Genomic DNA, 26515 nt, shown 5'->3' with positions numbered 1-26515 from the left:
AAAATATTTTGCCAGTAGAATATACAAGTTTACAATATATTCTAAGAATGTATTTAATGTACTGTTATAATAAGAAATTATATTTATTTAAGAGTAAAGACAGAGATGATCCGAAACAAAGAAGTTCGATTCAGTTGGCTCTTATGAATTTGCTGCAGTTTAATTTATGGTGATCCTTATATAAAGTAGCCGAGCATTTACAGTTTAAAAGGAATTGTAAACATTATGAAAAGAAATTCGAAATAATAAGGAAACAAATAAAATAAATAAAGCTTTAAATGAAGCATTTAATATAAATGAATATATATATATAATCTTTTTTTACGTTTAATATCTAACCACCTTCAGACATCTTACTTAATCTTATTTATTCTTAGTTTTTATTTCTTATTTCAGTTCTTCACACTTCTATTTCCTTTTTATTTATTTTATTGTTTTAATAGTTTTGTATTATTGCTTTTTAACTTATTTTTGTTTAGTTCCTTTTATTATTATTACTATTATTATTATTATTATTATTATACATTTTTACATTTTGTTTTTTTATTTATTTTTTAATATGCTATGTAAAAGTTAGTTTTAGCTTAATTTGATTTGTTTTTTTGTTATATGAATCTTATCATGTTTATTAAACCACGTTTTATTATTGTTTTATTCTCATTTTTATTTGTATCTATTTTATTTTTTGCCTTCAAAGTACTTCCGAGTCAAAATAAATGAGTCCAAATAAAATGAACTTTTTATTTATTATAATTTATTATATATATTTTATATAAATATAAATAGGAAAATAAAATAAAAAATGACCATAAAAAATAAATAATTTATCAAATAAAACAAATAAAATGTCAAAAAAGATAATAATAATAGTAAAAGTAAAATAAAATTATAAGAATGATAAGAAATGAATAAAATTTATAAAAATGGACTAAGTACATAAGAATACAAATATAAAAGCATAAGAATAATAAGAATAAAAAAAAAATCTCGGGACTCGGATCTGTTTGAGTCGGTTCATTAGAACGACTCCCTGGCGGATCCGAGTCGCGCTGTGCTGTTGTGGGCTGGGAGGAGGACTCGGTAACTCGTTTGGATATTCGAGGCGGTCGCGGACGGGTCGGGAAAAATGTCCTGAAAAACTGGATTTAAGGAGAAAAACTCGGAAATTGGACAAAAACTCGGATGTTTAGAGTGTCCCTGACTGGATTACAGAGGCGTTTCGGAAAAGTTCGGTGTGTTTTAGGAGGTATCCTGCTCGGAAACGGAGGAGACGGAGCTCCGCGCAGGTAAACTTTCCTGAGGCGTTAGCTTCGTGCTAACAGCGCCGCCTGAGAACCCGATACTCCGACCCGCTTCTACCGAACTTTCCCCCGGGAAAACCGAGGCCTCGGACCGCGGACCCACCCGCAACAGGTCCCTCCGGATACTAAACAAAGGAGATAAGTTCTAAAAAGAGTTTTTTTCTGTGAGAAAAAGACGAGAAAAGGAGAAAACGCTGGAAAAAGTGTGGAATACTTTAACGGTCGCTAGTTAACGCTAACCAACTGATCACTGTGTGAAGAATATAGTTAGCTTAGCTTAGCTACAAGTGTTTATTCTGAGTCAAAAAAAAAACTAAACAAATAAAACGGACAATAATTGGATTAAATGCGATACGATTCAAAAATGATGCCGGTAAGTCCAAACTTTTTTTGTGAAAACCTCACTAAATCTGCTGTTGTGTTGTGAAAAACGTATCTGACAAAGAATAAAACTTAAAAAATGTTATTTAACACTAATTTGAACACATTTAACACTTTGTTAACCTGAATATATTTTACTATAGCCAGCAAATAAAGTCTAACCCTACAGTAGATTATAGTTTACGCTATAAAAATACAACATAAACATAAATGTGTCTTGAAAATTCTAAAACTGATGTTAATTCATACCAACAGTAACTATCTGCATATTAAGTCATAAAACAGTTGGAAATTTATGGAAAGTCTGGAAATTCGGAAATGTAAGTTATATCTTACTAGTAAATGAAAAAGTAAATATTTTATGTTTGTTGTTTTCTGTTTTTAGACATTCTAGTAATCCTTAGAAAACCCACTACCTTTACATCTGACTGTGGTAAAAGTTGTTACTTCAATTTGTCATTAAACCTGCTGCCCAAAAAACAAACAAAGAACAAAACAAAACAATACAGCTCAGAATGATGCAATTCTGAAAGTCCAACTGTATATCTGGAAAAAAAAAAAAACTTAAAAATGCTATGTAACACTAGTTCTAACATATTTAAACGCTATGTTAATCTGAATATCTTGTATTATAGCAGTAAATAAAATCTAACCCAACAGTAGATTATAGTTAACACTATATAAATACAACATAAATGGAAATGTTTCTTAAAAGTTCGTTAAAAACTGCTATTTAGTACTAGTTCTAACCTACATAATTCTACCACTACCATTAAATCTGACTTTTACATAATTTGGTAAAATTGGTACTAAAATTGTGTCTAAACCTGTTGCTCAACAAACAAAACAATACAGATCAAAATGATGCAGCTAAGCCTAACTTTTTGGCAAAATCTCAGTTAAATCTGCTTTTTGCTGTGAAAAAAACGTATCTGAAAAAGATTGAAACTTAAAAATGCTATTTAACACTAGTTATAACCTACTTAACACTACGTTATCCTGAATATCTTGTACTATAGGCAGCAAATAAAGTCTAACCCTGCAGTGGATAATATAGAAATTTTACATGAACAGAAATGTGTCTGGAAAATAGCTTACCCTACTTAACAATAGTTAGCTAACATTACATAAGCCGTAGAACTGTTGGAAATCGAACTAGTAAACTAGTGAACATAAGAGTGAATATTGTATTTTGTTGTTTTCAGTATTTTAGACATATTAGTAAACCTAAAAAATCCACTTCCTTTAAATCTGAGTCTGAATTACCTTGTTTCTGATTTTTGTTGTATTAAAATTGTGTCTAAAACCTGCTGCTCAAAAAACAAACATACAAGCAAACAAACAAAACAATACATATCAAATTGACGCAGTAGTAAAGTCCATAATTCTAATTATCAGTCTCACTAAATATCCTTTTTTGTGTTGGGATTGACTTGTCTGAGAAAGAACAAACCAGAAAAACTCATGATTAATGCTAATTAACACCAGTTTTACTTAATTTATCTCTTTTTAAACCAAAGCACAGTGTCTGTCTTTGCACATAGGCATAATTTGCCGATGTAGATGTGTATAAAATGATTATAAATTGTCCTTTTATTGATGTTTTTCCACACCATTGTGTTCATTATGTCAGGAAAGACCGAAACCTAATCTGACAAAGTTATCTTATGACTCAACTCTCCAGCAATCTCATTCATAACCAAACAGGCTGGGTGGAAACTGCAGCGAGGGAAATGTCCTGTGGTGGAGATAAACAGCAGAATTATTGAGTTTCGGGAGATGAAGAGAGGTGAGGAGAAAGCTTGGAGAAGAGCCAGGGTTGTTCCTGAGAGAGAGATAAAGGGAAAGAGAGAGAGAGAGAGAGAGAGAGAGAGAGAGAGAGAGGAAGAGAAAGGTATGCCTTCCTGTCTTCTGCTGCAGTCTGAGATGCATTGTATTGAATAGAAGCATCAGTATAGAAGTTGTGTTTTGCTTTTAAATGCTTTTGACTTCAGGACTTGAGTTAATTAATAGAATTACTGTTTTAATGTGTTTTTCAAAATGGATAAGTAAGGAGATTGTACATCTTTACATGTAGAAGCTAAAGAGGAAATCTAAAAAAAGCTAAAATGCAAGGACGTTATGTTTGCTTTGTTTTGCATGTAAAAAGCAGTTATGCGGTTATTAGTTATGTAGAAACAAAAGAAAAATCAAAGTTGTAATCGAAAATCACATATATATATTTGAAGAATATTGAGAATTATTATTTTTTTAAATATTTCTGTCTGGACTGTTAATTGGAAGTGATCAGATCGGATTTGCCTGTCTGAACACAGATATATGCATTGGTTTCTGTGGTAACGAGGTCAGCATCAGTAAATAACCTTTGGTTAATTTTGTGGCCTCCTTAACCCAATGCTTTTCTGTCACTCTGTAGTATTTGAGGAGGTTTGTTGTGTTGTGTTACGCTGTAATTGACGCAAAAGACGCATCTTAACCTATTTTAAATGCCCAAAGCATCCAAACTAAGACATATCTGTTCAAATTAGATTGTAATTGCATTTTATAATACTTCTAAATGTGGTTTTGATCAGATTTGACCTAGCCTATTACCCATTTACGAATTCTGGGTTATGGTTGTTTCTCACATTAGTTATTGGCTTTTTGATTGCTTGTTTTTCACTTTTTCTTTTGATAGTTAAGGGTTAAAATAATTGTTTTCTTCTACTTTTACGTTTGTCAATGCCGCTTAAAAGCCTTAATTGCAAACAGTTCAAAATGAATAAAATAATACAATTCATTGTCAACAAATTGTAAAATGCCGATTAATGCCGATTAATTAATGTTGACCACCTCATGCCTGTTGATGTCTCAGAATCTTAAGCTCCTTAAGCTGCCCATATTTCCTGCTTCCAGGGACAATACTGCCTAATATATCCACCTTTAACAGTTGCCATTGAAACCAGAGCATCATGTCATTGACCTGGATGGCTTATATAAAGCCTTCAGACACCTCACCTGCACTCATATTACATTAAGAATTGGCAAATTTCCCATGTTCAGCCAACTACAATCAACGCAACAAATCTTTATGCTGATTTATAGGTGTTTTATCGGGTGACAGATTTCACTGTAGGCTTTTTAGGGGGGGTCTAAGCACAGTTTTTTACAGTTGCAGAATGGTAGAGCTCCTGAAAAGGGATTGTTCGTGTCTGAACACAATAGCAGCAAGGTTCTTTTATTGCGCAGTGTGTGAGAGAGAGTGTATTGTGTATAGACTGCTGCTGAACTCTGATAAGAGATGCTGTCTTTTTACGAGGCTGATTCCAGTGAAACAGGCTGACAGAGCTTGTTTGTAATCCTTCACTCTCTATAGCACACAAGTCTTCTCTTCAGTAATTAGCCTCAGTAAACAGAGTGTCGTTATGGGATGATTGGACAGTGTTTTTAGGATGATTAGCCTTAAGCTCTGTGGTTAGTTTTGGACATTAGGTTTGTCTTTAGAATAATTTATGGTCAGTAAAAACCAACAACTAACTAAACATTTAAAAATAACCTATATATTCTGCATTTGAAGTCTATTGACAAAGTTTGTATGTGTTCTTTAGTCAATCATAAGTTTAAGGGTAGGGGTGGGATATTGATATTGCCCCAAAGTAATATCACAAGTATTTCAGGGTGTTTTTGAGAGGAGATACCTGTATTCTTGGTAATATCTCAAAATAGGGGTGCCATATTGTATTGTACGCAATAATATCGCCAACCCACACTAGATATTATATATGTTGAATATCACTTATTTTTTTTGACACTTGTACTTTGTGCTCGCCGTTAATGATTGGATCACCATTGTACCATCGTTTGGAAACAAGTTAATTCCAGGTGTAAACGTGGTCTCAAATATTGCTTAGGTTATTATATAGTTGGGGATACGTTGTGAATTTTACTTTGGAACTTTGTTAATACAGCCCACTCTTGATGGATAATATTGAGAGCCCTCATTCGCTGAACCTTGCCATGCCTTTTAGGCGTGGTCAAGGATGCAGTGCTTTGCCACTTTGGCTCTCCCGCCTGTGGATGACCTCTGTTTTCCCGGCTGTGTTGCTTAGTTCAGTCCCCAGGGCTTGCGGCTCTGCTGGGTTCGGTTTTAGACGCCTCACTGCCCTCCTCACACTGTGTTCTTCACCCTGCTTTAATAACAACGGTTCAACTCTGGGCCAAAGGTAGGTTAAGCACTTAGTTTATTGTTATTTAGTGTGTTATTTATGTTGTCTGTATTGGTTTTGAATTCTTGGAACATTTTAATCTTAAACTATAAGGCTGATTAGGCCGTCGCAGCTTCATTGACGTCCATCGTCTGGTTTTGCGTCCATCAGTGATTTGACATTATTGGCATTATTGTGTTGCACTAACCTTTATTTGGGCATTGCTGCAATGTCACATTCATGCTTCACTTCCTTGCCTATCTGTCTGTCTCTCTTTTCACTCCAGGCTTGCCAGGTCAGCTTTCTGTGTTGATTTGATCAAACACAAATTGAGTTTCTACGAGAACAGCAAAGTGAGATTGACTGTGACGGACTATACAGTGGCCCTGTCAGATATCCGCCATGATGGATGTATTGTTCAATGTTCGCTTTAGTTTCTTTGTTTGTAACAAACATCCTTGTTGGTGATGTTGGTCTGGAAGGTTTACAAAAAGTGTTTTTGCAGTTTTATTCTAACAATATTGTGCCTTGATCAGTCGTTATTTGTGCAATTGCTAGAAATAGCACTTTGTATACTTTATCAAAAAAACTGTTTAAATGCCATTACAAACTGAGTACAGTGAATTTTATATTTGACTTGTACTGAAATTCATCCATTTAATCAGGTATAATTTTGTTATTTGTAGTCAAATGTACAGTTGGGCCAGAGTTCTTTAAGTTCTTTTATTATATACATGATATTCTTTAAAAAAAAGTATGGTATTGATAGGATATATCAATATATGTATTAGGTAAAACTCAGATAGTGATGTTCAGCACAGTCCAGCATGTTATCATGTTAATGTCTTAATCTGTGTATCCAATAATTACTGGATACACAGGTAACAATACAGGGAGAATATAATGTTTCTCTGATAGATGTAGTGTAATAGAATATGAAATCGTGTGAATTCATTGTGAATAAGTCATTAATGAAGGTAATAAGCTCTGCTTTTGTTGTGTTGGCCTGAGATTAAACTCTCATAAACAACAGCTTTTCGATCTATAATTCTTCCCGAAAGCAGACCTGCAGAATGTCCTAATATATTGTTTTGTTTGTCCCTCGCTTCAGCACTGGAACACTTTCTGAAAGCCTTTTTATTTCCCAGGATAATTATCCGTAAATTGAGTTGAACAAGTTCCTCCCCAAGACTCTTTTCCACTTAAAGTGACTGTTTTTCCCGAGTCCGGTTGCCTGAGGCCAGTGCTCTTCAGCGAGTGTTCCTTTTGCATTCTTCTCTCGTCTCGTTATCTCTGTTGTCTGTTTAATCTGTGGGAGGGACTCAAAACATTGCCTCTTCCTGCAATCGACCCTTTTGTGTTTATGCGTCTCTGAACCCAGCACAGCTCCACAGGATTGGTGGGAACCAATCCAGCAAGGCCAGATTAGCTCGTTAGTGGTTGTTTTTAGATTGAAGAATTCTGATTTTTGTGTTGCTGTATGTGAGTATATAGAGATGAAAAATTGGTTCTTAATAATTTAGACAGTTTACAGGTGATTTAATGGATGTGTTAAATCGTTTTTTTTTTTAAGAGAGTAAAGAGACAAGGTTGGTACTGTGATGAAATATTGAATTCTTTTAAACAAACTCAAGGAACTGTACTGCACCATAGGCTAATATTAGAAGGCTTTTGAAATCAATTACATATGTGATTTGTGCCAGATCCGAATTCATGCGACTTTTGCGCCAAACAGAAGGAAAAAAGGCAAGCGAGTGAAGCAGAAAGTGAGCGCGAGTAGCAGAGAAAATAGAACAGCAGCAATGAATAAGGGCTTCATTGGTGGAAAAAATTTAAAATAATAATAATATTAGAAGGCTTGTGTTGCAGCCACATGGTGTTTCTAATGAATTGGCCAAACGGGGCTACGGATTGTGGCTCAGAGAAATATTTAACAAAATCAAACTGCTTAGTTATTATGTTTACATAACATGAGCCATTAGAGTCTACAGTGTAGACAAGTTAATTGTGATCTAGAAAGTGTACTAAAACATTCCACGGCAAGTGGGATGCAACGAAAGTGGACAATACACAGCATTATTAGCCAGCAGACTTCTTCTGAGGGAGGGATCTGTACCTACTGTCTGTGGCAAGTCAGCAGATGAGTGAGATGTAAGAACATTCAAATACTTTCGAATGAGAGTTTTGTATTTATATTATAGTTAAACATGAACGAGCTTGTTAAAACCTTAAAAGGTGTGGTAAACGCTTATTGCTTATTTGCAAAAAAAAAAAAAAGTAACAGAGCCCTTAAACATCTCTTTGTGAAAAGGACTGAAACGATTAAGAATAGAGCTTTTAAGTTCTCTTTATGTGTAAAGAACTTCATGAACTTGTTTTTAGAGACGGTAAAATTTTGTTCTAACTCGGAGCAGGTACAGTATGTCCCCTTTAAAACACATGATGCCGTGTGCATTAGTAAGGTACACCAGGAACACTCGCTGGCCTCATCTGTGGCCTCTTTTTGAACTGCGTGCTGAGAGTCCCAGCTCGAGCTTTCATCAGTGAAGCCCAGTCTAGACATAGCGGGCAGGTGCACACACCTGTGGAAATGACTGATCTACCTGCACGACTCTTAGAACATCCTCTATCTCTGAGACAGAGGATGCTTTGCTAGAAAGTGATGCAGTGCTTGTAGCAGTAACTTGTGAAGCATAAGGCAGGCAGGCTGTTGGGTGCAGGGAAGGAGCTTGTTGAACAGTCGGGGCTGTCAGGTCTTTTCACAGCCAGTTGTGCTCATGCATATTTAATAGAAAACAAGGCATCGTTTGCCACTGTGACTCAGTTAGGTTGTTATTGTGGTGCTCCAGTTTATCCTCATTTCACTCAGGACTGCTTGTACTCTTCTCTCAGCGTCTCTGTGGTTCTTTAATGCTTTGTAACCAAAGGAAAAGAACAGACGTGGTGGGAAAACTGCTCAGTTATTATTTGTTCTGAATGAATTAAGGCTATTAAAAGAGTTTAATAGAGCGCATCACGCTGAGATCAGGAGAGGTCTGTCGCAATAGTTGCAGTATTCTTATTCGATACTTATTTCCACTACCGTAGTCTGATTTCACTTATGCACAGACTGAGAAATCCCAGAATACTCCGGTTAAGAGTTTATATATCCCTAATTTACACGTCTCTCAACATCTCTGTAGTTCTTTAATGCTTTGTACCAAAGGAAGTGTTGTTCTAAATGAATTGATGCTATTAAAAGAGTTTAATAGACATAGTTTATCATGCTTTTGTTTGGGTAATCCAAATAAAAATATTGTAATTTAGAGCATTTATTTGCAGACAATTAGAGATTTATTTGCTAAGTGATATATAAATACTTATATATAAATAGTGATAATAAATAATGCAAAGAAAACAAGTTCATATTTATAAAGTTTTAAGAGTTCAGAAATCAGTATTTGGTGGAATAACCCTGTTTTTTAATCAGAGTTTTTTCATGCATCTTGGCATCATGTTCTCCTCCACCAGTCTTACACACTGCTTTTGGATAACTTTATTCTGCTTTACTCCTGGTGCAAAAATTCAAGCAGTTCAGTTTGGTTTGATGGCTTCATTAGGTAAAATCAAAGGAAGATTGTTATTATGGACATGCACTCAGTAATGCATTCAGTTGAAGTTGAAGCCCATAAAATGAATGTATTTTATTCCTCTGCCTCTTTCTCCTCTGTTGTTTCATCGCTCTCCTTGCTTGCAGGCTTTTCAGGCGATATTTCATGCAGTTGGATCAGGATGAAGGTCACATGCATCCACCACAAACTGCCAACTCATCCAGCTCAGGCTTTCAGAGTCCTGGATGGGCAGTTCGTGGATCATTAAGTTTAGTGCTGAGTGAATGGCGCTGCATGGCCTCAATCTACTGTAATTACGCTCTCGCGCTCTCTCTCTCTCTTTCGCTCTGCTCTCTCAAAGAGGCTGATCCTGTCGCTCGGAGGTCCAGCTGTGTTGGACAGCTTTAATCTAGCCAGGGGGGTCGTCCACACTCTCAGAGGGTTGTGTGTTTTATTTGTATTTATGGCCGAAGCGTTGTGCGTCAATCAATCAATCAATTAACCGACCTACCAACCTACTGACCTACCTACTTACCTATCTACCTACTGACCTAACTACCGACTTACTTTTATACTTTAAGTAGTTTTGAAACCAGTACTTGTACTCTTTTACTTAAAGTTTAAAAATCTTGAGTTGATACTTTTTCAACTTCTACAGAAGTATTTTAAACTGTAGTATCTGTACTTCAACCTACAGAGTAATGAATGAGTAACTTCAGTAACAGCAGGATTTGCAGTGTGTTTGTTTTGTGCAGCACTCTTCACACGGTGAAGAGTAGATTATTAGATTATCTGATCTAAATCGGATCCATTTAAATCCTCTTATTTTGTTCCTGAGCTGTTTTATCTGCCAGGTTCGTAGCATGCTGAATTCTCGGTATTAATGCCACACGGTGAATACTTTACGATGGAACCATATGGGGGCAGAAAAGGGGCTTACGATTACTGAGACCATTTGGCAGCTTTTACTGAAGAGAGTGCTCCTCCATGTTGGATAGGTGCTTTGGTGAAGTATATATACACTTTAGTATAATATTTAGATATGACAATCTATAACTCCGCCCCCCTGGTGACGTCCATCTATTTGCTTCCCGTCCCCTATCAGAGGAACCTTCTTAGCCCAATCAGCTCTCCCTCCTGTCCCGGCCCGAAACCCATACATCACCCAATGCCCCTCCCAAACTACTCCTCCCATTATTTTATTTATTTTTTTATTTTTTGAGTCTGGGGGTTTAGTTACACTTTAATGTGATACAAAGCAAACTGAGTGGAATGTCTCAAAACTTTTTTTTTTATTACAGAAAATAAAATGTTTTATATCTGCATATGGATGAAAACCCAATGGCTTAATGAAGTTTACAGCCAGACAGATTGCCATCAACCCCACAGACTGCATCATTTACTCAGAGAAGATGCTGAGAAAGCTGCAGATCTTAGACCCTCAGTCTGTTGGTAGTAAAAATTGCAGGAGCAGTTCTCTCGCTACGGTTGAATGGTGAACAAGCTGCTCTGGTTCCAGCCAAAGGCAGAAGCAAATAAAAAGAAAAGGGGAAAGATAAGAGCAAAATGAACAGGACATTATATTGAGGCATTTTGGTTCATATTTAAGTTACAGAGCTTTTGTTAAGATCTTTTTTTTTTGTGAAAAAACAATTTATTGGATTTACAATAATTATAACAATCACACAAATACACAAAAAACAACACACATCACAACAATAAAAGCAGATTAAAAAAATAATTCTGATCTGTTATCTCCTCATTGTTTTTGGCAGATGTTCTTGACCGTGTACCTCAGTAACAACGACCAGCATTTTACGGAGGTGCCCATCACTCCAGAGACAGTGTGCCGGGATGTTGTGGATCTCTGCAAAGAGCCTGGAGAGGCGGACTGTCACCTGGCTGAGATGTGGAGAGGCTCAGGTAAATATCAATATAAATATATATATGTCACAATGTGTTAAAATATAGACAACAGACAGAAGCAACATGTTTTAAAAACTGCTGAACAGATACTATACCAGATAAGGCTTATCGTGCTGTCACAATACACTTATGATGGGTTGAGCGTGCAATCGTTTCTGCTCATTGAGTGAATCGGATCAGGAATCGAGTGCAGGTTAGAATCAATGATTCTAAACATTGTTCATGCCCCATGTGTTGATATGAGGCTTTGACCTGGTGTGAATATAAACACAGCCACAGGGAAACTTAGAGTTGACACAGAGCTCTCCTTAGACACTGAATTATACACTGCAATAGGCGCTAGCCACATTAAGAGTTTTGTTTACTTAGCTTAGCTTTACAGGTTTACAGACCTGCTGAATTAGAAGGAAAACATGGCGACACACCTGTTTCTGTCGCATAAAATGCTCTTTAAAAAATACGGTATTTGGTCTTTTCACTTGTTTGGCCACGTTATCTGATGAACATTTGATGTTTCTATATTTTAGTAGTTATTTAAACAAACTGAGGAGAGCTCTTTATTTAATGTATTATGATTATTTAATGTATCGAGCCGGTGTCTAGGTGCTCTTCAGGCTGCAGGATTGTGATTGCTGCTGCGGTTTATCTGTAACCATCTCTATAGAAACCTGTTTGAGAATTGTGGTTGGAGCCACGGTGCTTTGTCTTCTCCCGCAGCCGCAAACCTCAAGTACCCTCAGACCCTTCGAGTGCCTGAGATGATGATGTTGCTTTGGCTCGTTTCCATGGTTACGCTTCTTTCAGCTTTTCAGCCGGAGTGTGTGGAAAGGCCTTGAAGCCGCTGGAGTATTTATTGCTCCAGCTGACGTTCCTGACAGGAAGAACCTGAGCGTGTAATTGTAAACGCAGCCCAGCGGCGGCGGCTCAGAATAAAGAATAGGTTTTAAAACAGTAAAGAGTGTTAATAGGTGCATTTATATACACAGATAAAAGCATAACATTATGACCACATCCTTATTCCTACTCTCTACTCTCTATGTTCTCTGCATACTTTTATTATTATACTCCTTCATATACTCCTTACTGCTTTTACTGGTATTAATTTTGCATATCGCCAAGATTATAGTTATTGCAAAAATATTTTACAGCCATATCGCTCACCCCTATTTCTGAGACATTTTCACTATATACATTGTTATGAAACATATGCATTTGCAGTATGAATATGGTGAAATGTTAGATAATTGATTCTGGTGCAATGGAGATTTGTAAGTCAGGCCTGAAGCTGAGCCGTGCTGAACACCGGTCAGTCAGGCAGAAGCAGTTCTGCAACATTATTAGCATTATTCAGTGCTCTGAGAGAGTGAGCAGGTACAGTACGCTGCTCTGAAACTGGAGTAGAACTAATGTTTACTGTAAACCTAATCCAGACTGAGCTGCTCTGTGTCTCTAATGCAGCAGCAGAGAGTTCACTGACACCAAATCCTGAGCTGATTTAGGTCAGGCTTTGTCTGAAGAGAAATAAATGAACATTAAAATGCTCAGATCTTTTGTCCTGGCTCATATCAACCTCAGGAATTTATGATATAGGGGAGTAGGGGGATTTTTTATACATTTAAAATACTGAACTAAAGTTTTTGACCTACATTTCTAGTGTTAATATTTTAAACAGTATTCAACAGTATAAAAAATGCAAGTTAAAAAAACTGCCATGTTTGTTTCATTTCTATTGACTTTATCCATTTCTGCATTTCAGGCCTTTAGCATATTCTAAAAAAGTAGAAGATGAAAGCTTTTACCATTTTCTGTCATTTAAAACAGAAATGAGCAAGGCTGTAGTGCTTGAATCTTTTAATAATTCGTCCGTTTTCATCTGCAAGTTCATTTTAATGTTTTTCTCTTCCCTTCTAGTTTTTTTTTGTTTCTAATTATTTTTCAATATTTCCACCCAATCAGCTGCTACTCAGCTGTATATCCCCCCTATCACTAGTGATGGCCTAACACCAGGAGGGTTAAGAAGACCAGCACACACCTCCTCCGATACATGTGAAGGAGGAGAACATGATGCCAAGATGCATTAATTAAAACTGTGATTAAAAACCATCAGGGTTATTCCACCAAATATTGATTTCTGAACTCTTAAAACTACTTTATGAATATGAACTAAACTCTACGATGTCACTCTATAATTGAGAGTATTATGCTAACTGAAGCCTCTGGTCAGCAGTTTTGGCCACACCTTGTACCTGCAGGATGTGTCAGCAGTCCCTCAGCCCTCAGGTGAGAGGTTAGGGTCAGGATCTGATCTGTGGTTGTGTGTTTGTGTGCAGAGAGAGTGGTGGGAGAGGGGGAGAAGATGCTGGAGCTGTTGCAGCGCTGGGGATCACACCGGGCCGAAGTTCGCTTCTTCCTTCGACACAACCGAGCGCCCGGCCGCGACGCAGGTGAGTGATCGGATAAAACATTTTTTGCTTGGTTAAAGAGCATGTAACAATAAAAAAAAAGGGTTTAAAAAAAGGGCTTTTTTTGCTTATTTACATTTTGGACTACTTGGGTCTAATTACATCACTAAGACTAATAATACAGTAATACACTAATACAGTACGCTGAACAATAAAAGTGGCGAAAAAATAAACAATTACTCGAGGCACAAAAAAAAATAATCACTCAATTCTTTTAATCGAGTAACTCGATTTACTCGAGAAATCGTTTCACCCCTGCTTTGATCACAGAGCTCGAGAACGAGCAAGGCTGAAGGAGCTTGGCAGGAAGCTCTCAATAACTTTCTTTGCCAGGAACACGGTTGAATGCCCAGATAGATTCAGGATCTGCATTGTTGGTTCTGTTCCTAAAACGCTTTTTCTTTTTCCCCCTTTTTTTTAACCTTGGAGGCGCTCATGCTCGTTCTGTTCATCATCAGGCCCTTGATTGGAATTGCTTTGGAGAACCAATGACTGGGATTAGTGCCAGTGTATTAGCTTAGCTGTGTGATCATCCGGATCATCCTGTTGTTCTGCAGTTGTTTCAGTCGGAGGATGAAGCCAGGATCAGTGCACATCTTTAGAAAAGAAGTCTCAAATCTGCTCTGATCTAGTCTAGTAGGGGGAAAATGTATTTTATTAAGATCTGCACCGATAGTTTACTCAACTTTAATGCCTAAATTTTGTTTCCTCAATCTTATAATGCATTACATTACAAGATTGTTCCTCAAGATCAGATTTCTACACTGATTAAAGAGGTCTGAACCTACTTGCTGTTAACTCCTAGTACAAGGGGGTACAAGATCTTTTATTAAGATCTGTACTGGTCATTGCCCCAACATTATTACCTCCAATCTGCTTATTTTAAAACTAATTTTAGTAGAAGATCTTTTCCTAAATCTACACAGCTTTGCAATAATCTTTGCTTGAAGCTCCTAGTAGAAGTACAAGAGTTTTGTCCTAAGATCTGCGCTGATCTGTTTCTGAATTCCCTTGCCTGATGCACAGAGCCAAAGCCTCCTTGCTTGAATCTCCTAAAGCTGAAGCTCCCGAGTCTGAAGCTCCGAGTCAAATCAAATCAAATCAAATCAAATTTATTTGTATAGCGCTTTTTACAACAGGTGTTGGCACAAAGCAGCTTTACAGAAACATGATTACAGGACAAAGAATCAGGCAAAACATTACACATAGAAAATACAGAATACAGAACCCCCAGTGAGCGCGGAGGCAAGGAAAAACTCCCTCAGAGCTGCAGGAGGAGGAAGAAACCTTGGGAGGACCAAGACTCACATTAAAGGGGGGACCATCCTACCACTGGTCAAACGGCTTTTAAATTAAAATTTAAAAAGTCTTTTATACATCCATATAGGTTTTATGTACTCAGGAGTGTAATAGCGCCACTAATGGCTTGGATGTAATCTGTAGTGGAGAGTAAGATGGATGATGAGCAGCTGATCTGTGGTGGTGGTGGAGAAGAGCTGACTTCAGAAACTTCCATCAGTCTGGCCGGACAGGAGACGCGAGAGCCTGAGGGTCCAACATCGGTATCGGGTCAGACAGGTGGGCAGTCAGTAACTCGGAGGAAGGCAGAGAGATGGAATTAGTTTTGACTGGATTTATGCAAAACTGAGAATATTAAAACATTATCAGAGTGTGGCAAATGACTCCGGCAGAACTGAATAAAACAGCCTAACTAAAGGCAGAGAGCCAGAAGGTAACATAGACATGGAGGCACCCTGAAACACCAGCATCCACCCACTCCACCGTCCACAAACCTGAGTGACCGTGTGCAGTGGGAGAACAACAGCACGAGCATCTCAGTTTACCACAATTTCCTCTGTCCATGAACCCCTGAATCTGCAGCCTTATCTAAAGGGAAAAACATTAATTACCAAAAGCTAAACTAAACAAGTAAGTTTTCAGTCTAGACTTAAAGATTGAGACTGTGTCTGAGTCCCGAACATATTCGGGGAGATTATTCCAGAGTTGAGGCGCTTTATAAGAGAAAGCTCTTCCTCCTGCAGAGCTCCTCTGAATTTTAGGCACTACTAATAAACCAGCACCCTGAGATCTGAGTAATCGCGGTGGTTCATAACAGGAGATGAGGTCTTGTAAATACTCAGGAGCGAGCCCGTGTAGGGCTTTATACGTTAACAGGAGAATTTTATAGTCTATGCGGAATTTGACTGGAAGCCAGTGCAGTGCTGATAGTACTGGACTAATATGCTCAAATTTTCTAGTTTTAGTAAGGACCCTGGCTGCAGCATTTTGAACTAGCTGAAGTTTATTTAAGTTACTGCCGGAACATCCAGACAGTAGCGCATTACAATAATCTAGCCTTGAGGTAATAAAGGCATGTACTAATTTTTCTGCGTCATGCAGTGATAGGGCATTTCTTAGCTTGGCGATGTTACGGAGGTGTAGAAAAGCTGTTCTAGTAACATTAGATATGTGTTTATCGAATGCTAGATCTGAATCTATGATAACTCCAAGGTTTTTAGCTGCTGAACCAGGGGTGGCTGAGAAGTCAGCCAGATTTAGCATTAAGTCTGATAATTTGTTTCTAGCAGCTTTGGGGCCTAATAGGAGAACTTCTGTTTTATCACTATTTAATAGGAGGAAGTTGTGCGACATCCATGATTTTACATCTTCTACACAATCCTCGATTTTCTTTAATCTCACTCTGTCATCAGGTTTGGCTGATATGAAGAGCTGCGTGTCATCCGCATAACAATGAAAATTCACATTGTGTTTTCTAATAACTTTGCCCAGTGGGAGCATATATAATGTAAATAATAACGGTCCTAATATAGAGCCTTGTGGAATTCCATATCTTACCTTGGTATAACTGGAAGACATATCATTTATCCTCACAAACTGATAGCGATCGGTTAAGTACGATTTAAACCATGCTAAGGCAGTTCCGGTTACACCGACCATGTCCTCTAGTCTTTCTAAAAGGATAGTATGATCTATTGTATCAAAGGCTGCGCTCAGATCGAGAAGTACGAGTAAGGAAACACAGCCTTGGTCGGCGGCTATAAGTAGATCGTTTGTTATTCTAACTAAAGCTGTCTCAGTGCTATGATAAGGCCTAAATCCAGATTGAAATTTTTCATAGATCTGGTTTCTTTGCAGGTAAGAGCAAAGTTGTTGGGCTACAGCTTTTTCTAAAATCTTAGAAATAAACGGTAAGTTTGAAATAGGTCTATAGTTAGACAGTACACTAGGATCAAGATTTGGTTTCTTGATCAGAGGTTTAATTACAGCTGTTTTAAAGGCTTTGGGTACATGACCCAGGGCGAGCGATGAGTTTACTATCATTAACAGAGGTTTAATTATATCTGGCAGTACCTGTTTTAATAATTTTGTGGGAACAGCATCAAGTGTGCAGGTTGTGCTGTTTGAAGAGGAGATAATTTTCTCTAGTTCTAGCTGTGGAAGTGGGTTAAAGACTTCCAACCTAACTTCAGTAACAGAGTTTTGTTCTAGATCAGCCAGACCAGATGACAGAGAGGATGTAATATTTATCTGTTTAATTTTATCCCGAATGTTTTCAATTTTACTATTGAAGAAGTCCATAAAATCGTTGCTGGTGTAAATGGCTGGAATCTGAGGTTCAGTACCTGCCTGGTTTTTAGTTAATTTGGAAATAACACTAAAGAGAACTCTAGGATTATTTTTATTTATCTCGATCTGTGAGGCCAGATATGCTGAGCGGGCTTTATTAAGTTCTTTTCTATATTTAACAAGACTGTCTTTCCACGCAGAGTAAAACACTTCCAGTTTAGTTGATCGATATTTACGCTCTAAATTTCGTACTAACTGCTTTAAGGTACGAGTTTGATCATTGTACCACGGTGCGAGCTTTTTCTGTCTCTCTATTTTGTGTTTAAGGGGTGCTACAACATCTAAGGTAGAGCGAAAGGTATTTTCTAAACCTTCGGTTAGTTTGTCTAGTTCTACTGGGTCTACAGGAGAGTACATTAGAGTTGATAAGTCTGGAAGCTTATCTGTAAATTGTTGGGCTGTAAAAGGCGTAATTGAACGTTTTACAGAGTAGCTAGGGGATGTACGTATATTATGACTAAGATGTAATTTAAATGAAATAAGGTAATGATCTGAAATTGCGGAGGTTTGAGAACGAATATTCGGGTTATCTATGCTCACACCCAGGGTCAAAACTAAATCCAGAGTATGATTACAGTAATGAGTAGGTCCTGTTATATTTTGAATAATACCAACTGAGTCTAAAATCGATGTGAATGCCTTTTTTAATGGATCATCCAATTTTTCGAAATGAATGTTGAAGTCTCCAACTATAATCACTTTATCATTACTTACTGCTAAGTCTGTGACAAAATCACTAAATTCTTTTAAAAATTCTAAATAGGGCCCTGGTGGTCTGTAGATGTTAATTAAAGAAAATGCATTCTTTTTTGTAACTGGATTAATTATACTGGTGTAAAGAAGCTCAAAAGAAGTAAAAGTCTGAAGCTGGAGCTCCCGAGTCTGAAGCTGGAGCTCCCGAGTCTGAAGCTGGAGCTCCCGAGTCTGAAGCTGGAGCTCCCGAGTCTGAAGCTGGAGCTCCCGAGTCTGAAGCTGGAGCTCCCGAGTCTGAAGCTGAAGCTCCCGAGTCTGAAGCTCCGAGTCTGAAGCTCCGAGTCTGAAGCTGAAGCTCCCGAGTCTGAAGCTCCGAGTCTGAAGCTGGAGCTCCCGAGTCTGAAGCTGAAGCTCCCGAGTCTGAAGCTCCGAGTCTGAAGCTGGAGCTCCCGAGTCTGAAGCTGGAGCTCCCGAGTCTGAAGCTGGAGCTCCCGAGTCTGAAGCTGGAGCTCCCGAGTCTGAAGCTGGAGCTCCCGAGTCTGAAGCTGAAGCTCCCGAGTCTGAAGCTCCGAGTCTGAAGCTGGAGCTCCCGAGTCTGAAGCTGGAGCTCCCGAGTCTGAAGCTGGAGCTCCCGAGTCTGAAGCTCCGAGTCTGAAGCTGAAGCTCCCGAGTCTGAAGCTGGAGCTGGAGCTACAGAGTCTGGAATCTGGTGAACCTGAAGCTCTGAGCCAGAGGCTGAAGCTCCGAGTCTGTATGAGATCTTTCCTAAAAGCTCTGCACTGATTCCTGCTTTAACCTCTTTAAACTGCAGCAATCGTTAAAAGTAGCTCATTCTCATTATGTAAACGCCGGGTTTGGCTTTTATCCAGACATTGTGATTGGGCTTACTGGCCCTGTGACATCGTTCTGTTCCTCTATGAAATGTTTTTTTTTCAGGTTCCTGTTCAGAGAAGCGTGTTAAATCTGTGATCAGGCTCGGTCTCAGGGCTACACTGTACGCTTTGTTCTGCTCTGTCGAGGCTCGCTGCTAATTTAGAGCAGTCTGTGTTTTCCTAACCTGCGTCTGACCCCTGATCCCCTCTGTATAAATACTTCTTTTGAAACCAGAGATAGACCAACCAACCACCCCCTCCTAAACCCCCCCGAACCCTCCAACTCAGCCCCGGTTTAATCAGCCTCAGTGTTTTTCCTGTGGTAATTGTGGGCTTGTGCTCTGTGTTGGTCGTCCAAATACAGTTTGGGACTAATTATAGTGTATCAGGTCAAATGACACGTCATTAGTGAATTAATGTCAATCTGAAATTGGTGGCTGGGAGTTCAGGACGGTGTAATTGTGATGTGGGAGGGTGCATTATTGCTCTGCTCAGGGTTAGCTGGTGCACTGTTGCTGTGGTTGCTTTGTTGAGTTGATGTTACAGATCTGAACAGTTGGGTTAGTTGGCGTTTTTTTCCGAAAAGTTCGTTCTGCAACCCAATGACATGGTGTTATTAGAAGTTCAAAAATTAGTGGCCAATACTTTTGGAATGGATGAGTTAGGGATAATGTGGGGATAAATTGGGTATGAGGTGAGGATGAGTTTAGGATGAATAGGGGATAAATTGGGAATGAGTTGGGGATACGTTGGGGATGAGTTGGGGGAAATCTGAGGATAATTTAGGCATGTGGTGGGGATAAAGTGGGGGTAAATTGGGCAACAATTGGGGATGATTTCGAGATAATCTGGGGATGAGTTGGGGATATTCTGGGGATGGGTTGAGGATAAGTTGGGGATCTTATAGGGATGAATTGGAGATGAATTGGGGATGTGTAATCTGGGGAGAAGTGAAAGATAATCTGGGGATAAATTGGGCATGATCTGGGAATGAGTTAAGGATACATTGGGGATGAATTGGGGATGAACTTTTACCAGCATAGTCTTGCTTATCTTGCAAGTAAATGATATTTAGTTTTTATTTTGACTGAAGGTTTTTGCTTATTTTACAGGGAATGCCAGAGGGATGGAGCAGAAGAGGAATGGTGTAAAGGGACCGTCAGATAGACGGATGGAGAACGGGGTGAGTCAAACCTTTAATATTCCAGCAGACAACAAGCTACCCTATAAATTAAATCTCCTGTTTGCTGGAGTGTTTTAGGTCACGTTTAAGTTAAAGGTTAATTTATTGTACTGTAAATGCCGTTTTCAAGTTATATTGGTTTTGGCTGCTGAATATTATATATAATATATATATGCTCTGTGCTGTCGCGCTGAGAGAGAGCTGTTCAGGTAAAGGAAGCGAGAGGAGCTGCTCTCGCCGGAGATGCAGGGAAAGGAATGCCCTGTGAGCTCACAGGAAGTGCAGGACTGTTTACAGGAACTTCACAGAGCCCTGAGTCTCCTGAGAACGGCGCTGTGAAACCCGAGCTCTGTGAGAGAGGTGTATATACGGTACGCTCGGGCGGATGACGAGGGGTTAATGTGGTGTTGCTGGTTTTGCAGGTAGCTGCTCCGCGGATGGACATGACGTTGGCGGAGCTGCAGGAGATGGCAGCGCGGCAGCAGCAGCAGATCGATGCTCAGCAGCAGCTTCTGGCCTCCAAGGTAAAACAGAGAGCTGTAAAATATGAAGTTTTATTGTTTAGTTGTTTTCGGTTTTTGATTTTTCGTCACATTTTGGATTTTAAGGTTTTTAATAGTGTACAATTCAATGGAGATTTAGAGTAGGAGTGAATAAATGAATGAATAACTATCCAGACTGCTATTTATCTGCTATTTATCACTGTTTTGATATTACACAGTATTACACAATATCAAGTATAACTATGCAGTATCTGAATAGAATTCATAATTTCTTTTTCCTCGTTTTATGACTACTTGGTCATTTTAAACTAAAGTATCTGTAATGATTCACAATAAATCCTGTTATTTTATATGCTTTTTTACACTTTTGTGCTCTACTAAACTTTTCGATTAATCAAATTGTTAATACAGAATTCAGGATAAATGTTGTCAGGGTGATGGTTAGGATAATGCAACGTATATAATAGAAAATTACACAATAATGCGAAATTATATACACACAGAAATGGGTTCCCAGGGTGGATTAACTGATAAAGTGCAAGTAAATTGGAATAATTTCCCTTAAAAATAATATTACCGCAAGAATAACAATAATAAGCATTTTTTGTTTGACATTTATTGAAACAAAGTTTAGAAAATGTGCAATTAAATAAAATTGAGATAGCAGATAGTGTAGTTTTAGTAAAAGCAGTTAAGATAAAGTCTCTTTATACACTTCCACTAGAACATTGAAATCATTAGGTTTTGAATTGTCCAATATATTGCCTTAATTGTCATTTGTCTAAATCGAGATTTGGAATAGAACAGAATCAAACATTTCCTCCATCCCTAGTTTCTATTTATGTTATTTATTTCATTACTTGTATATTATTTTAATTATAATGTCTTGTATTTTCTTTTCTTCTTTCGTTTTCTTTTAACATTGTTCTTAAAATATTTTGTTGAATTACAATTATTCATTTACATCATTATAATCATGTTTTACCCATGCTTTATTCTCGTTTTATTATTTAATTTAAATTTTTATTTTTTTGTAATTTTACTTCTTTTTGTATTTTCGGATTTGTAAAGCACATTGAATGACCATTGTGTGTGAAAGCTGCTATAAAAACTAATAATATATAAAAATTGCCTTGCCTTATTATTGTTAGTACCATTGAAGCTCTCGCTATCTCCCTAAAAGTTAACGTATTGTGTGTTCTCTGTGTGATGAAGGAGCAGCGGCTGCGGTACCTGAAGCAGCAGGAGCAGAGGCAGCAGCAGCAGGACTCCGAGCAAGAGAAGCTCCAGCGTCTGAGGGAGAACGTGGAGAAGCAGGAGGCCAGGCTGAAGAAAGTACGAGCTCTGAAGGGGCAGGTGGAGCAGAAGCGTCTCAGCAACGGGAAACTGGGTGAGTATAAACCAAAGCTATATAGCCTTAGTTTTTACAGACTTTTCTTGCTGTCAAAAAATACACATCTTATCATGATAACATGACAGTACTATCAGTCAGTCAATCAATAAAACTTTAATTTGTCTCGGAAATACACTGAGGGCAGTGTAGACGAGCGTTTACAAATACATCGATTGACATAGCAGAAAATAATTATTATTATGTAATTATTAAAAAAAACAGTACATAAAATATAAAAATTGATCAAAAATAAAAATAGAATTAGAATAAAATAATAATAAAAATAATCATAATTATAATAAATCTTGGTTTAATTAATAAAAAAATTAAGGTCAAAAGAAGATAAGATTAATACAACAAAAATTTGTTAAAATTAATAATAAATATGTTTATCATTTTATAAACTAAAGTTAATATTAATGTCAACTGTAAAAACACTGGTCCTGTACGATGAAGTAGGTCCGAGAGTAGTGGCTTCTAACAAAACAATGCACGAGTTCCCACGCTTGTGAACTCGAGATATTTGAGAAGATTGGATCATACCATGTTTCTATAAACTCTTTCTCTTTCTGTTTCACTTGCTTTGCAGTGGAGGAGATCGAGCAGATGAATAATCTGTTCCAGCAGAAGCAGAGGGAGCTGGTGGTGGCCGTATCTAAAGTGGAGGAGCTGAGCCGGCAGCTGGAGATGCTGAAGAATGGAAAGGTGGACGCTCTAAACGACAACCAGAGCTCTGTAGCTGAGCTGGACCGGCTCTACAGGGAGCTACAGGTAGAGTTATAGGGTATATTTCTTTATTCAATGTATTTATTATGCTTATTTTAGAAAGAGTTTTGGGGTGCATCATTTTTCTACTTGATCGGTCGGGTTGAAATGCAACCATATCCTCATGTTTTCTCTACACAATGATTTGTATACGTTATGGTGAACAGGGGTGAGATCATTCTATCCCCTGTTCAGTAACCTGGAGTATTTTGTAAATAGAGCACAGATGAGTCATTAGTGATGCGTTCACTGTGACCTCTGGCCTGTAGTGACCTCTGTTAGTGAAAGTGCACTGATGGTGATCTCTTGTGAGCAGCTGAGGAACAATATGAACCAGGAGCAGAACGCTAAGCTGCAGCAGCAGAGGGAGAACCTGAATAAGAAGAATCAGGAGGTGGCGGTGATGGATAAGAGAGTCAGTGAGCTGAGGGATCGGCTGTGGAAGAAGAAGGCGGCGTTACAGCAGAAGGAGAACCTACCTGTGAGTACCTGCAACATGGCCGACTTCCTCACCTGTCACAGGTGGCGTAGGATACCTGGATTTGTGCTCAGCAGCTTCCAAACCGCAACAAATTAACACTATAGCTGTGCTCCATTCTGAATCTCGTACGGCAGCATTTCAAATTGAGATTTTACATCCAAAATCTCTCCTTGTGTTCTCAGCTTAATTACTCAGGAATCTCTTCACACGTAAACATAATCCATATATGGTTAGAAAGGGCGGAGCTTACTCTTTCTAAAAACAGTGATCACATCCCAGTGCGGTAAAGTTAAATCTACAAGAAACCCATTGAGAGAAAAACACCTAAAAATGTAAAAAATCTCCTTCCCCAACCAATATTATTTACCTTTAGTGCTTCAAACATATTTATATGATGTTTCAAACCAAATAATATCAGTAAATAAAGACTCAAAAGTGTGAAACCACCTGCTCTACTCAAACTAAAGCTAGGTATTTATATTTATTTGTATATTTATTTATATTTATATAAGTAGTTATTTTGCACTAAACTCCATTTTTAATTATTTAGAAAAAAAAAAAGTTTACATTTTTGTATATATATATGTTTTTTTTGTGTGTCCTGATTAAAATACTGAAAGGTATAGGCTGCTCTGAGTATCAGGTTTTTAGTTTCTACATGTATCCTAGAGGTGTGATTATTGATTATCAAGAAAAATAAAATAAATCCGCCTGATGCTGTTTCTCCATGTATTTTATTAAAGTAATAATTAATAATCCATGTAATGAACTCAAATCATCAATAATATTACGATTTCTTATAACTAATAAACACTCTAGTCTAAATTTTTGAAAAGATATCTTAGGTGTGAATATATTTAAAGTCTATACATTCAAAAATAAGTAAAAAGTAAAAAAAAAAAACATATATATTTTTGAGCAGCCATATGTCTTCTGGAGTAAAATGAGTCTGAGTCTGAGACATCTCAACCTGCCTTCAGAATCGGGGTAAAATAAGAATGCTACGTTCAGAATGGCACAGTCCTTTTCTCGGGAGCCTAAAAATACTGCCTGAAAATGTTGCCTTCAGAATGGAACCCAGCTAATAAGACACACTATAAAGTAGAGACGTGTTTAAGTTTGGATACACCCACTGTAAAAAAAAAAAAAAAAAAAAAAAAGAATAATAAACAAGTTTTTGTGCCTTATGAAGACCTTTACTTGCCTCCTTCTAAAATAAATATAATCTTTTTTACTGTCATTTTGATTAACAAGTCTTAAAATACAATTTATAATTTTATGTCTGAATTACTTGAACTAATAGAAGAAAGCTACAAGTATAAAAACACCCTATAAAAGCAGCGCTCTTTAGTCGATGCTAAGCTAAGCTTGTTTTGTTTTATAAGCCCCAGATTCCGAACGTCTTAGAATCTGCACAGATAAAAGTAAGAGTTTTTTACGTATGTTTTCCCCTTAATACTTGGGTTTCTACACTATCTGGGTGATTAACAAATTAAAACCGTTTTTATTATGCATATAAATCTTCTTTCTATTGGTCTAAATGATCGACTGGGCGATCCTGACGCACTTTAACTCAATTAACTCAACTTACTCAACTTAATTAACTGGTCCAGTTTCAATTAACAAATCACTTTTGCACTAAATAATGATGAAATAAGGTTTGTTTGATTGTTTAGGGAAAATCATTCGTCATTACTGAAACTCCTGCTTAGTTGATTTGTTAGTCATTTTACGAATGAACAGAAATCTTTGTTTGTTAGTTGTTTTTCTTTTAATTGTTTTGTAATTGAATTGATACTACTTTTAATTCTAGTTCTGGTGGTTGGATATCAGTAATCCCCGTTCTTTCTGTTTTTTTAATAAATTAAATATGCACTTGAATCTGAATAATAGAAAGTAGAAAAGTCAATTTTCTTAAACTTAAAAGGTAACTAAACCCCCTGATTGTGATGTATGGGTTTAGGGTAGGGGCATAAAGTTCCAAGCAGATACATTTTTATCTCCAAAAAGCGGGAAAAGCGAAGTTCCCACTTTTAACATGCGTTAAGTAATTTAAAAGGTAACTGAACCCCCTGATTTTAGCTGACTCCACCCTCAAATTTTAAGTAATTTGGTTAAAGCACTGGGTGATGTATGGGTTTAGGGGCGGAGCAGAAGGGAGAGCTGATTGGGCTGAGCAGTGTGCCTCTAATAGCGGTGTGATGCAGATGATTGGACATCAGCAGGGGGCGGGATTATTGATTGATTGACTGATTTGCGTATTGTGATGTCTGCCTACCAAAGAACACAAACTCTCCTATAGCACAGTTAAACCTGAGAGGGCGCTACAGAGGTGGAAATAACAGCAATAAAATATATTTTTTTAACGTTTTAAGCAGGACTGGTATGTTTTATCACTTTAAATGAATGGTTTAGAGAGTTCTGGTTGTTTTGATTGTTGTAAAGAAGTGAAATCTCCTTTGTTTGTTTATTGATCATCACTCCTCACTCTCTTTCGGTGGCGAATTAAAACTAAAACACTTTTTTTTTTCTTAGTTTTTCCGTCTTTCGGAAAGCTTTTCTTCTCCTGCGTGAGCTAAAACCGGTGAACTGTGGTGGAGGTGGGTTTGTTGTGTCGGTGAGAATCTCTTTCAGTGTCGTCTCTGCGTGGAATCTTAATGAATTGGCTTTTTCAGACTAACTCAAAAGAGATTACGTTTTTCTTTCTTTCGTCGCTGCCAAAGACCGACGCCGCAGGAGCGACGCTGCATGCTGGTTCCAGCCGGAGCTCGGGCTCTCTGTATGATTTTTTACTTTTAATTCTGGCTTTTTACACCAGGCTAACTCTCTCTCTCTCACTCTGGTGTCTGGATGAAGGCGGTCGTCTCCCGTGTTGAACAGAAGACGAGACTTTAGGTCGAGTTTTTACTCGTCTCTTTTTAATGTGCTGAAGTTTCTTTCTTCTTGTTTTTCTTAAGAATGGCTTCCCCGTTAAGGAGAAGGCTTCAAAAGACCCCCATCCTAAGGTAAAACTGCAGCACTGGACTTTTAATCGCTTCATCCACGCAGATCATGATGATGATTTATCAGTGGATTGTTGTTTTTGTTTTATTTTTTGTGGAAAAGGGGGAACAAAAAATGTGTAAACTTTTAG

The 26515-nt window shown here is 37.7% G+C and overlaps 1 protein-coding gene across 5 annotated transcripts in view; it reads left to right on the top strand.

Moving 5' to 3' along the window:
- The first annotated feature begins 1057 nt into the window (after positions 1-1057).
- The window catches only part of tp53bp2a (tumor protein p53 binding protein, 2a), a 43267-nt gene continuing 17809 nt past the window's right edge, over positions 1058-26515 (top strand). For 2 of the 5 annotated variants that reach the window (XM_049472189.1, XM_049472186.1), the window contains exons 1-10: positions 1058-1674; positions 11232-11379; positions 13713-13826; positions 20170-20240; positions 20663-20764; positions 21959-22133; positions 22726-22907; positions 23218-23382; positions 24768-24806; positions 26340-26387. In XM_049472189.1, the coding sequence (XP_049328146.1) occupies positions 1648-1674; positions 11232-11379; positions 13713-13826; positions 20170-20240; positions 20663-20764; positions 21959-22133; positions 22726-22907; positions 23218-23382; positions 24768-24806; positions 26340-26387 (1071 nt within the window). In that variant the 5' untranslated portion in view covers positions 1058-1647. The remainder of the gene's footprint in view (positions 1675-11231; positions 11380-13712; positions 13827-20169; positions 20241-20662; positions 20765-21958; positions 22134-22725; positions 22908-23217; positions 23383-24767; positions 24807-26339; positions 26388-26515) is intronic. The other 3 variants (XM_049472187.1, XM_049472188.1, XM_022682121.2) reach the window with 3 other exon arrangements.

This window comes from Astyanax mexicanus, chromosome 25, assembly GCF_023375975.1.
Source record: "Astyanax mexicanus isolate ESR-SI-001 chromosome 25, AstMex3_surface, whole genome shotgun sequence".
NCBI lineage: Eukaryota > Metazoa > Chordata > Actinopteri > Characiformes > Acestrorhamphidae > Astyanax > Astyanax mexicanus.
This window is presented reverse-complemented; position numbering and strand designations above follow the sequence as displayed.